This window comes from Paroedura picta, chromosome 4, assembly GCF_049243985.1.
Source record: "Paroedura picta isolate Pp20150507F chromosome 4, Ppicta_v3.0, whole genome shotgun sequence".
Taxonomy (NCBI): domain Eukaryota; kingdom Metazoa; phylum Chordata; class Lepidosauria; order Squamata; family Gekkonidae; genus Paroedura; species Paroedura picta.
The window spans coordinates 114329702-114343426 of record NC_135372.1 but is presented as its reverse complement, the minus strand read 5'-3'; the positions used below and the strand labels follow the sequence as shown (position 1 = coordinate 114343426).

General features: G+C 41.1%; 1 protein-coding gene across 1 annotated transcript in view; it reads left to right on the top strand.

Moving 5' to 3' along the window:
- Positions 1-13725, top strand: part of TRPC4AP (transient receptor potential cation channel subfamily C member 4 associated protein) — a 33304-nt gene that overhangs the window by 12981 nt on the left and 6598 nt on the right. The window contains exons 4-12 of the mRNA XM_077335262.1: positions 2886-2943; positions 4322-4377; positions 6281-6409; positions 7753-7954; positions 8222-8410; positions 9112-9254; positions 11142-11273; positions 11564-11622; positions 12998-13099. Coding sequence (XP_077191377.1) covers positions 2886-2943; positions 4322-4377; positions 6281-6409; positions 7753-7954; positions 8222-8410; positions 9112-9254; positions 11142-11273; positions 11564-11622; positions 12998-13099 — 1070 coding nt within the window. The remainder of the gene's footprint in view (positions 1-2885; positions 2944-4321; positions 4378-6280; positions 6410-7752; positions 7955-8221; positions 8411-9111; positions 9255-11141; positions 11274-11563; positions 11623-12997; positions 13100-13725) is intronic.

The following is a 13725-nucleotide window of genomic DNA, read 5'->3' as shown; positions in this document are numbered from 1 at the left end:
ATCCAGAAAGGGGGAGCCCACCATCTCCTTAGGCAACCTATTCCACCATTGAATTACTCTTGACTGTGAAAAAAAAATTCTATCTAGTTGGTACCATTCTACACGTAGCTTAAAGCCATTACTGCAGATCCTATCCTGTACTGCCAACAGGAACTTTCCCCTGGTCTCCTCTGATAACCTTTCAAATACTTAGAGATAGCAATCATGTCCCCGCTCAACCTCCTTCTCCAGGCTGAACGTTCCGAAATCCCTCAGCCTTTCTCCATAGGGCTTGATTCCCAGGCCCTGGATCATCTTCTTTCCTCTGCACCCTCGCAATTTTGTCCATATCCTTTTTAAAGTCAGGCCTCCAAAACTGCACACAGTACTCCAGGTACGGTCTGACCAATGCAGTACACAGTGGGATTATGACATCTTGCAATTTTGATGTGATGCCTATGTTAATAGACCCCAAGATTGCATTTGCCGCCTTTACTGTTACACTATCTGTTCATATTTAGCTTACAGTCCACAAGTAACCCAGCAAGTAGAACAGCTTTAGTTATATTTTGTGTATATTGATCTGAGGATTTCCAGATGCTGTGACACTTCTCTTATCCCAGATGACTAAAGGCTGCAGCTTCCCTGTTCCTTTAATAGCATTTTCTCTAATAACATTGAGACTTTGCTGTGACCAGAGCCTTGTGCCTGCTAACAGATTTTCATCTGATTTGCCCATACAGTCAGTTGTGTGTGTGTGTTTATGTGCTGCTGATATATTTTAGTCATGAAAGCCAAAATTACTGGCAAGGTAATTGAGTACAGAGCCATCTCGTCCTGGTTAGATGGGATCCATATGTATGCGTAGTAATTGTCTTAATGTCAGTGTCCAGCTACAAAGCATGTAGTCTTTTATGATCAGAGATCTTTATCTTTAACATCAATATAAAATCCCTTTGCTCAATAATAACGATTGTGGCAACTGGATCTTTTTTATATATAGTAAGGATAAGGATGAAATGCATTATGAATATAAGAAATTATAATATTGGATGTACCCAACTAAAGATTAGCCTATACGCACAAGGTCGTGCTTCAAGGTTTTGGAAAGCTGCCTGCCAGGGCCAGATTATGGTTTGAACTGTAATACTTTAATCATTTCATGTTAAAACAAAGCTGCCTACTGTAAGCAAAATCTTTCAAGTCATCTTCTGAATTCACTAGGAAAATGTATGGAGCTTTGTCTGTATAATCTACGTATTAACAGCACATTCAGACTCTCAACAGTGATTTGATTAAAATGCTGTCTTAATCAGAACTTACTGGCAACACAGTTTGTCCTTTAATTAGCCCATAAGTTATTAATTATTGTATTCAGTTTTTCTCCCCTCCTGGGGACTCAAAGCATCTTAAAAAAACGGCATATCAGTCACTTAGAGCCAAAGGCCACTGTAAACATACAAGCAAGCAGTCAATCATCCCAACAAAGTGGCATATGCAAAACAACTCTATGCAGCCTAGTTCGGTCCCTATTAACCCTTGAGGCAGATGAAAGGCCACTAGGTTTTCCTGTAGTGGTGCCAATTCAGCCACCACAGTTGTGAGCATAGGCTTTTGACTCTTGCCTTTCAACTTCTGCCAAAGTCCTAGAAGAAGAAGAAGAAGAAGAGTTGGTTCTTATATGCCGCTTTTCCCTACCCGAAGGAGGCTCAAAGCGGCTTACAGTCGCCTTCCCATTCCTCTCCCCACAACAGACACCCTGTGGGGTGGGTGAGGCTGAGAGAGCCCTGATATCACTGCTCGGTCAGAACAGCTTTATCAGTGCCGTGGCGAGCCCAAGGTCACCCAGCTGGTTGCATGTGGGGGAGCGCAGAATCGAACCTGGCATGCCAGATTAGAAGTCCGCACTCCTAACCACTACACCAAACTGGCTCTCTAGGTGGTGGATGGCCATTCCCAAGCCTTAAATTTCCCCCAAAAGGTGGGGTAGATGTTAAGTCCCACTCAGCTGCTTAAATATCCCCTCCCCTTGTAAACTGGCACTTTTCAGCTTCTGCACTCTGGTATTTATGAAATGTAATATGATGAAAGCCAGAGCAAGTACTATCCAAATTACTAGTCAGAAGAGGTTCATTGTCCAGGCCTGGGTCTTACTGTACAACAGTAGTCATGTTGGATGCTTTGTTCCACTGTTGAAAGAAGAAAGAGCTGCCCTGCTTCTTGCAGCAGCTTTTGGTATCTTTGTGCCAGTGACTCTGACACAGTTCCTGTGCGAGGGGCCCTTTTTTAAGCCAGAAGGTGCCTAGTAGCTTAGTTCTAGCTGTCTGGGCAGCCTGCTTATTCTGTTGTTACAACCCAGCTTGCACTGAGGAATGTTTATCTGTATTATATTGTTTCCTCCTACAATAGTGTGTTTTTATCTCCAGTTCCTGCCCCATTATTTGTGTCCTGAAGACTCGGCAATGGGCGGGGAGAGAAAGAGGAGTGTATTTACAGATGAATGTATTTAGTACAAGTCTTGCTGTGTTTATATGCCCAGTGCATTTCTGCATCTAATGTTAATAAAGCAGGGGGGAACCTGCCTCCCAGCATCAAGCTTGTATGTTGAAGGCAGCATTATTAGCATTTCAGTGAAATTTTAATCTCTCACTATCTGTTCGCTGGACTATTGCTGGGAACAGAAAACACTCTGAACACTCCTCTGTTATGTTAGACTTTCACTTGAAATGTTATTTAATGCCTTGTACAAAAGTATTGTAAAAGAAAAAGACATAATAGATGCTTTGTGCACTACGTAACTAGTTGTTTCTTTAGTCGCTCAGTTAAAAATTTCAGCAAAGCAATTGACATTCCTATAGCAATATATTTATACCAGATTTATTCAGCCATTTCTCTAATATTCACAGCTGCTAGTAGAAATACTCATGAGACCAACACTTATTACACAGAAGAAGAAACAGAAAAGTGAGTAATCTTTTCCAAGTGTTTCAAGCTCTTGTAGTCTTCTGTTTTGAGTTGAAAATTAGTTGGTAACAAGCGGGGACCCATAAGACTTGCAGGGGGAATCCCATCCCTACCACTCACTGAGGCCAGTATGGAGCCCCCAGTTTTCTGTGGCTCATTGCACGGGAGGAGACCCTTCTGGCTTGCATGGAGCTGTGACAGGATGGGGAAATCTCTGCTGGCTTGAATGGAGCAGCTCTAGGCAAGCCAGCAGGGATTCCCCTCCCCCCTCTAGCACTTTGCAGCTCACCTAGCTCCAGGAGAACTACAGAGAGTGAAAAGGCTACCACAGCTTCACCTCTGGGCCCAGCACAGCTCCTGACCTGTTGTGTTGCTGGGTGCCACATAGCTCTCAGCTTGCCACTGTCACCATGCCCAGTGCAGCTAACAGGCTGCCATACCATCAGAGGTAGGTGCATTATCTGTGCTTGTGCAGAGAACACTTTTTTTTATTTGGGGAAGAATTTAGACCTCCTGTGTATTTTTTAAAAACATGTACAATTTTTCTACATACTTAGGGAGTCCTCAAGGGTTCTTAAGAGTCTGGCCGCAATCCATGGATTTAGCTATCCACAGATGGCAGCCACAGGTGGCTATTGGAACATAAGATGCAGGTGTAGATGGCACTTCATACTGGGCACGTCCTTGAGTATATGTGAAAATTCAGCAATGTGTTTGTGTGTTTGTTTTTTCAATTGTTCATAGCATCCTAGAGCTTGAACTTTAAATTGAAAGCAATATTTTTGCAGGTTATAGAAAGAAAAATAAAAGTACATAGTCTGTTAATTTCTGATAGTTGAACTGACATTTGGGGAGGGGCTGTAGTTCATGCAGATGGTCCCAGGTTCAGTCCCCAGCATCTCCAGTTAAAGGATCTGGCAGTAGGTGATGTGGTAGGCCGAGCTCTGTCACTGAGGCAATGCTGACTTCGATGGACCGAGGGTCCGATTCAGTATAAGGCCAATTCCTGTGAACATTTCTTCATATTTTTATTGTTTCCTTGTTTGGGAAATAATTTCAGAAAAGGAGCATCGCAGCAGAGGTACCGCAGAATAAATGCAGTTTTGTCTCTTCCACTGTGGGCCAAGTTGTATAAACAATTAAAATACAGATGCCTTGAGTGACGATGATTATATTTGCCATTTAGCCTTGATTCTGTTTGCCCCTAATAACTGTCATCATTCATGGGAAGCTTGCTCAGTATTAAGATATGCTCATGCCATTAGCTTCAAGCTGTGCAAGTTTAACAACAGGGATGCTTGCAGGTGTTATGTTAAGCAGAATTGTGCATTCAGACATGATGATGGTTCAGGAGTTTAACTGGTGTTTTCTTTTGCAGTAAGTGATGATCTTATCAAGGATTGTTTAAGCATATTGTACAACACTTGTATATGTGTAAGTAATATTCTATATTCTAGCACGTATAAGTAATATTCTATGTTCTAGCAAGTGGCTAAATACTATGGGGCTAAATTTATTTTGCCTGAGGCTAAAAATACTCTGAGGCATAAAGTCTAAAATAACAAGTTGAGTGTTTAATTTCCCTGGTGATAGCTTTTACTGCGTTTTTCACATGGTGGTGAGTCACCAAATCTATTGCTACTTGCTTCCATTTCCTTAGTAGTCATTGCTGAAATATTTAAGAATATATAGTAGAGCTGTCATTTGCTGTGATCCTTTGATATATTTGTTCCCTGTTCAGTTAAGTAGGTTTTTTTAATAAAAAATTCATCCCAGGAATTTACTAGAAGGAGATGTTTTGCTTTGTTGGAACTGTCACATTTGAAAAAGTTGTGCATTCTGGTTGTTGCATATTATACTTGCTTAGGACTGCTTTTATCCAGTTACATTTAATGATAACTGATGATGGGAAAACTGGATAACATCAAAGCTTAAACAACACATCTGGTATTTTCTGTCACAGAATTATATATACTGATGATGACAAATTCAGATAGGTAGCCATGTTCATCTGAAGCAATAGAACAAAGTTTGAGTCCAGCAGCACCTTTAAGACCAACAAAGTTTTAATTCTGGGGGTTTAAGCTTTTGTATGATCGCACACATCTTCAGATGCAGTGTACTGACTAGATTATTGTTTGGTCTCTACTGCTGCTGCATGGATCCTTTTTCAGTTCTGTAAACTTCTGAGTCTACTATTCTAACCAGAGGGGATTTTAGTTTTAAATCTATTTGCTTCTGCCACACTACTACATTTATTATTATTTGACTATGCTTGCCGCACAACACCAGTCCAGCTCTGCTTCCTGGGAACGTTGATGACTGTTCACCTTTCAGCAAAGAGAGATGAAGGATTTTGCCGGGTGGGGGGGGGGGGGAGACGGTATTAGCCAGCTCCCTTTCTCTATCCATAGTTTATCTACACTTATCGCTTTCCTTGTTGGTTCCTGGAAATTAGCTGTAAGCATAGATAAACCATGGCTGAAGAAAGGTGGCCCGCATGATACATAAAGATAATCAGGGGAGCCAGTTAAATTCCTAACAGGCAGAGCTGTGCTGCTGTCATGTGGTGGGCATAATGTGTAGGCTGGCTTTTAGTTTATGGCTGCCATGCCATATGGCTGCGGTGTGGGAGGCTGTTTACAAAGCTTCTGAATTTAAATTCCCGTAACATAGCCATACTTGCATTTGGAGAAAGGCATTGGAAGGTATTAAGCAGGCTTTACACGTCTTGTACCTACTCACTATTGCTGTGGGCAAGCGTGACTTTGATTTGATCACTGCATTAAGTTGTAGAGTGCCGGGCTACTCACCAGCAGGGCAAGGGTCTTGATCTATTCTGGGTTCCTCATGTATACAGAAAAACAGTTGACCTGAAGTGTGAAGTCTTAAAACGTTTCAGAAGGGGAATTGTGAGCAATAAAAGGGAGGGGAAGAAAAATCAGCCTGATGGGGCCTTTGGGATCTTCCTGGAGGAGAGGTTTTTGAAGGGTGGGCTTGTATTCTGAGATTCATCCTCCCTACAATTCCTCACAGGATAAAAAGGTAAAAATTCTAGAAATTTTGAAGCCATGGGGGGGGGGGGGAATACCCTGCTGAGTTTTCAGGGGGGGTTGGGGGCAACCCTGAAATTTGGGGGGGATTAGTATTTAACAAGAACCACTGGAGAATATACCACAGAGCTTTGTAAAAAAAGAAAAAAACAGATCCCTGAATCTCTTGAGCTACTCCTGGAACATGACCAGTAGATAGTTAAGTATTCATAACTAATTCATAAGTTAACTTGTACTGCAGTATCAGCTTTTTCTCATATGTACATATCTTCTCCTCCTTGCAGACTGAAGGTGTCACTAAGAGATTGGCAGAAAGAAATGATTTTGTGCTGTTCTTGTTTACATTGATGACAAATAAAAAAACATTCCTGCAAACAGCCACCCTTATTGAAGATATCCTGGGTGTGAAAAAGGTTTGTCAGTACTCCTCAGCTTCTGATAATCTTTCACAGTCTTTAAATGGCTGCTGGAAGCGGGAACTACATTCTGATATGTGCTTGTAATAATACCTTGAGTAAACAATGCATATTCCATTTTTAAGTTCTTGTGTAGTTCGCCTTGTATGCAGTTTGAAAATAGTAATAATAGTATAATAATAGACTTGAAAGGTTCCTTTTTTAACTGGTGATGGACATGCCTCCTGGGTTCTTCTTGTAATCTCTGAGGCAGATACTGCTATGTACCAGTATGCTACTTGGTTTATCCCAAGTCTAATTATTTGTGGGGGATGCTCAAAACACTGTGGGCCTCAATTCAGTGAAACTGTTAAGAGGTAAGCAGTAAACCAAACAGCTCTGATGACCTCCACACAAGAACAACATTCACAGTCTCTCTAGGCTGTCTGGTTTGCCACCACCCCCTCAAGAGTACAGCAGCAAATATGGGTATAGGGGTGGCTTCTTCTCTGGCTTGGAGTTCTCATCCAAGCCAAGGAAAATGTCCAGAGCTGTTGCACTTGTATTGCAAAGAGTTGAAGCTAGAATTTCCAACCTAATTGAAGGAGGCTGAACTAAAACATAGAGACACTGCTGAAGTCTGCGCACTCATCACTCTTTTCTAATTCAGCCACTTGCAGTGTTCTTGTCCAGGCACTTAGTGATTTTTGTATTTAGGTTATAATGCATGCTAAATGTTAGGAAACCCAAGAATTAAAAAGGCGCCCTGGTGCAGAAAAGCAATCCTGCCCTAACCATCATAAGCCTCTCTTACCTGGGAATACTCTTTCTGACTTCATATTCATACTTCATTTTTACTTTGAACCTGAAGTGAAACTTTCTCTTGAAAATGGATTTACTTGGATTACATAGTGAAACACATTAAATATCCTGTTTCCCAGTTACAGTAATATTCAGGACCATTAAGGAAGCAAAATAACTATAATAATATGATGTAAACCACACCAAGCCAGTACGCCAAGAGGGGTGGTCATATAAATTCTTTATAAATAAAGACAAGAAAGGGAAGGGGAAGTTCCTTCCTATCACTAGTGGTTTCTGTCTGCTGCTTAAAACCATTTTCTTTGAAGTTGGTATTTGAACAGATGTACAGGTATGGAAAATACCTTAGTCAAGGAACAATCCATGGGAGATAAGGAGGAGTATAAATTTAAATATAAATAAAAGTATTTGTGCTGAATCCTTCTTAGTGTAGAGATTTCTGCCTTTCTAAATAAGTAAAGATGTTGAAAAGAATTTTTTATGCTACATCTGTGAGTACTATTTTTTGTTCATTACTGATTTGTATCTCCTTTTTTAAGGAAATGATTCAATTAGAGGATATTCCGAATCTCTCCAACCTAGTGTCTAGTTTTGATCAACAGCAACTTGCTAATTTCTGCAGGATCCTTGCAGTTACAATTTCAGAGCTTGACACAAGCAGTGATGACAAACATACACTATTGGCAAAGAATGCTCAGCAGAAAAAGAACTTGGGTCCTTCTCGAGCAGAAATGAATCAAGGTACAGCCTTCCATTCCTGATGCGAATAGTTCCAAGCAAGGGCTCTCAAAGGCTGGATAGGATGAGATGAGAACATGTGTAGCAGTCAGATTTAAAGATGCTCAGAGAGTATTGTGGATGGGGGAAGAGATGGCTCTGGCAAACTGAGGACTTGAACCAGGAGTTGAAATCCACTCTGGATTCCCCATGTACCTTGCTTTGCAGTGACCTACTAATGATTACATTTAGCATTTTGAAGTAATTGTCTTGTTTTGGTTCCTGTCGTAGCTACACTTCTTGATATACCAGGCTTCATTGAGCGATTATGTAAACTAGCAACAAGAAAAGTGTCAGAAACAACAGGAAATTCTAGCTTTCTTCAGGAGCTGGAGGAGTGGTACACTTGGCTAGATAATGCACTTGTGCTTGATGCGCTAATGCGTGTGGCGGACGAGGAGACGGAGCAAAGCAGCACAGGTACCCGTTTTGAACCTGAAAGTTGTCATTTTCACCTGTAGGCATCAGTCATACCAATTTTTAACATTAGCTTTTAAATAAATTATGGGAAAAGAGGTAAAGACAAAATCTCTTTAATATTACTATTCAGTAACTATGGTTGTTGTTATGGAATGTTGGTATAGAAACTTAATACACAATTTCTGTACTATACCTACATCCCTGGGCCACTTAACACGATGTATAGTAGGTGGATACCTTTGTATCTGTAGTGTTCTTTGCCCTGTGAATGTGACCCTATCTGTCAGTCTTGTTTCTGTACCACGCACAACAGGCCATGAAGTCCCTATGAGTATAGCACACAATTTTAAAAGAATGGCTGTCGCTCTTGCGTTGCTTGATACAGGTGTCCTCCCATCTTACTACACTTAACCAAGTTCACATTTTCAGGTGGGCGGAAAGTTTAACCTAACAGGTTGGCCATCCCTGTGCATTATTTTCATTTTCGTGCTAAAATGGAAGCATAAGCAGCAGTCCCTAGAAAAGCTGGGGCAGGATTGTGAAGGGGATTCTTGTGAGCATATTGCCCCCTTTGGGGTGAGCCATTTCTACCATCATGAGCAAATGAACCAGCTTCATGTACCCCCCCTTTTTTTGCACATTGGTTAACTGTTGTTATTGACCACACTGTGAAGACTTCCAGACTCAACTTTGTCTCTTAGAATCTTCAGATGAGAGTGGATTTGCAAACACCTCAACAAGGAGTCAGCTTCCCCAGTCCATGAAGATTATGCATGAGATCATGTACAAGTTGGAAGTGTTGTATGTTCTCTGTGTGCTTTTAATGGGCAGGCAAAGGAATCAGGTAAGGTTCTATGTGCGTTGTGTGCAGTACGTTGAATTAGCAGCAGTTCTCCAAAATTGATTAAAGATTGCTTGAAGTCCTGGGACCTTTGAATAAATGTAGATTATTTTCTGATCAGTGACCACTGCTAGTCCTGTTTTATTATGCTATTAAAATTAAGAACCACATTCAGCTTTTATCTCTCTAGTACGAATTGGGAAAGGACTCTTAAGATATGCTTGTTGATTTATGTGACTTGTTGAATGGCCGGTTGGAAAACTTTCCAGTTTTGACGTAATGAATTTAAATTAGAATACAGCTTTCATGCCAAGTACTTTAAAGTGGAAAACTAGATAGAGTAGACAGTAGCAGTTTAAACCATCACTCCCCAGTCCCTTTAAATGCTGTCTCTCTCTCTCTGTCTCTCTGTCTGTCTGTCTCTCTCTCTCTCTCTCTCTCTCTCAAAAGCAATCTTCTTGTAATCTAGTATTCAGCTGGTTGCTCAGGCGAGTAATAATCTCCAGACACATGTTCAGAAAGAGCCAAGTGTGTGCAGCTGCTGTTTAAGTGCTGCATTGAGCTGATGAGATGTTAGTTCCTTTTTGCTTTCTGTATAGACATCTGTGACAGATGGTTTCAAATTCCACCCCTGCCCCCCGAAGCCTCAGCCAATCACATTCAAATAGTAAACTGAAATACTGGAATGCTAAAAACCCCCAACTAGCTTGGCAATTTAACTGCAGGCCATGGCCAATTGACAGGATTGGGGGTTGGTGGATTTTGGTGGGACAAGGGTTTGAAGGTCTGCTGGTTGGGCAGAGACTCCATTGGAGGACTTCCCATATTTCAAAGTGCTGTTCTTGTCAGAAACAGTTCATATCCTTCCTGTTCCATGTTATCCCTCTGAATCAGTCAAACAAGAAACCTGTGTTGAAACCGCCAAGCTTTCTCAGGCTGTAGCTCTCCAGTAACATGGTGATGTGAAGAGGATCCAAGAAACAGAACAAACAGAACAAATAAGTCTACCACATCATTGAAACAGACCTGCTTCTTAGCTTTTTTTATTCAATCTACTGTGTGGTTCCTTCCAAGCAATAATCCCCTCATAATGCCAGATGGTTCTCTGGGTACAAGCATTGCCCTCATTGAGGACTAGACTAAGTGGTCCCAAAGGCTTCAGTTTAAAAATTAAAAGTATAGAAAAATGTTTTCAAAGAGGTGAAATCTAAGTTTCTATGTCTGGAGGCTGTTGTCACATCTGCTGCCTCCAAGCAGCAAATATATTGCTCTGTGAGGAGTCCCAGATCCATCAGTAAAACTTGAGATTTGTAGAAGTTCCATAGTCCATTACCAAACCTACCTTGATAGCTATGATGCTAAAAGGATCTGGCTGTTGCTGTGTCTCCTGACAGAAGATACTGTCCAGCTAGGTGCTGGCCAGGAAAACCCATGCCATGTTGTATTCCTGCCTGTGTAGGTGTGAAAAGCCATCTAAGAATTTGCAAACCCACACTAAGTGCTGCATTCAAACATAAAAATTTGACGTGGTAATGAATACAGATAGCTAGAACATATTGCCCTGGAGAGTAAAGAGTGCAACCTGCTCAATAAGGCATTTGCATTGTTCCTGCAGATCGCAGACGAGAAAGTCCCAATAGAAATTGTCTAAGATTTAAACATCTTAAATGGTTTTGTAATAGCTGAACAAATCTTGAATAGCTTACCTTCTGATGAAACTTGATAACCAAATTTTAACAGGGCCAATATCAAACTTGCGCTAAGACTACTAATTTATCTGCACAATAATGTCTTGAGGAACTCAGATGCCAATAAGTGTGCCAGAGGACTTGTGTTCCAGTGATTGATCCCTCAGAGGTGACGCATTGACTCAGTATTTTGTTTCTCTAGGTTCACAAAATGATTGCAGAATATAAATTGATCCCTGGCCTTAATAATTTGTTTGACAAATTGATCTGGCGGAAACATTCAGCATCAGCCCTTGTTCTACATGGGCATAGTCAAAACTGCGACTGCAGCCCGGTGAGTACCCCCTTATGGCCTTAGAAGAGGACGTGTTGTTTTGAAATGAGCAGAAGACCATTAACTCTGAGACCTGGTGTGCACTGCTTAAAAACTATCTTGTTCAGATATTTTGAGGTCCCAGTTGATTTTTCTGACTGCTACAAGCAATCTCATTCTGCCTAAATGCTTTAGCTATTTTTGAAAGACTTGCTGACTTGCTTCCTGCCCCCCCTCCCAACAAACTGTATAGCTACTATAATGCCTTCTAATGTTATTTTTATAAGTTGTCATGAACCTTTCTTTTGCAGGATATTACCTTGAAGATTCAGTTTCTCCGGCTACTTCAGAGTTTTAGTGATCATCATGAGTGAGTAATGAAGATTTTTGCCATGAACGTTGTACTATTTTAAGTGGGGCACAGACAAGAGTCTGAGTAGCAGTTGCTTTTGGTTAGTCCTAGGTGTTACTCCATCAAGGAGTGATCAAAGTGGGAACACTGCATATACCATAATCCTAACATGAGCAATATTTCTAAGCACTTGTTGCAATGAGATCACATTGTATGTATAAATGAATCCTAAATGAACCATAAACGTGTTTAATAAATGTTGAGTACTTGGTTTAGCAAGGACTCCTGTGATTAACCCTGCCTCTCTCTGTCCTGTTTATTGATAATCTTACCTCTGTACTTTACACAAGTTAATATACCTGTTTGGATACAAAGAGGTTTTCCTCGGTCAGTACTCTAGTATGACTTTTAGAAAATCACTCTTGTTACCACGTCACTTGCACTCATGGACGCTGACCATACAATGCAAGCCAGTTTCAGTACCTGTCTTCAGCAATGAGTAGAGCATCTGATATCTTCAGCAGACTAGGCCTTTGAAGCTTGTATGACTCAGTTCCTTGTTATCTTTCTGCTGTTTGCTTGAAATAACGGGGTAATAGATACAGCTGGTGTAGAGTTATTGTATGCATCCCAGTGGAGACCAGCAAATTGCATAGAAAGTAGAAGAAGCTCCTCTTAACCAGTAGAGAACAATTTTACATGCCTTACTAGGGATCAGCTTCACCACTGGCCAGCCTTGACTACATTTTTTCCCTTTTCATAGAATCATAGAATCATAGAGTTGGAAGGGGCCATACAGGCCATCTAGTCCAACCCCCTGCTCAACGCAGGATCAGCCCTAAGCATCCTAAAGCATCCAAGAAAAGTGTGTATCCAAACTTTGCTTGAAGACTGCCAGTGAGGAGGAGCTCACCACCTCCTTAGGCAGCCTATTCCACTGCTGAACTACTCTGACTGTGAAAATATTTTTCCTGATATCTAGCCTATATCGTTGTACTTGTAGTTTAAACCCATTACTGCGTGTCCTTTCATTTGCAGCCAACAGAAACAGCATCCTGCCCTCCTCCAAGTGACAACCTTTCAAATACTAATAGAGGGCTATCATGCCCTTTTGCGCACTGAGCTTTCAGAGCATGCAACCATCAACTCTGCAGGCCCTACCTTTTCCATTTTTGCTTTAGCTGTAGCTCCCCAATTCTTTAAGCGCTTGTATTTTTCTGCAGACTATGGATTTCCTACAGAAGCCTGCTCACTGTCTCCTAGGTGTTCCTGTTGTGCATAATTTTAACTTGTATTGGGGAAAGGGAGAACATGTGACTGTTAAAGTACATACATTATGCATTAAAAAATCAAATAGATGTGCTCAGCTTGTCTGTTTTGTCTTTTCCACAAGGAACAAGTATCTGCTTTTAAACAGCCAGGAACTTAATGAACTGAGTGCAATCTCCCTCAAAGCCAATATCCCTGAAGTAGATGCAGTTGTCAACACAGACAGGTAAAGAAAATGGCGTGTTACTCTTTTTCTCCTTGACATTTCTGTTTGCATGCATTATACTTTAGCAGACCTGATGTACTTTAAGAATCTCTCTAGGAACTTGGTTATTGCTTTCAGATAGCAAATCTATTAGGGAGCTGTCCCGGTGACAGTAATTGTGTATTTTGTGTTCTGGGTAGCCTGTTAGTGATGCGCAGAGATTCCATTTGCATTCCTTTTCAACCTGACCCATCTTTTCCTGAGGCCTGCACCCTGTCCCTTTTGTGATAGCAGCTGTGCAACTGTTGCAAAATGGAGATATTTTCAGTCACTGAACTTGGTCACTGTAAGGTAGAGGGCAAGTGTAGATGATGACGAGGGTGGGGATGCTGGAGGGGTTACCAGTGTTAAATCCCTTTCCCTTTATTGAAACATCCTGAGTGCTGATACTTACAAAGAAAAATTAAGCAGTAAATCTAACTGCCCATGTATTTTGTACATCCTGTTAAAGCAACTTTTAGAATTGTTGTAGAAAAATATATACATCATCCACCAAATATAGCTGTGTGGGGTTTGGCCCAAGTGGGCAATAGCCTCACAAGGTATGCTGACATGCTCCTTCTCCTTGCTCATTGCTCTATAGAAAT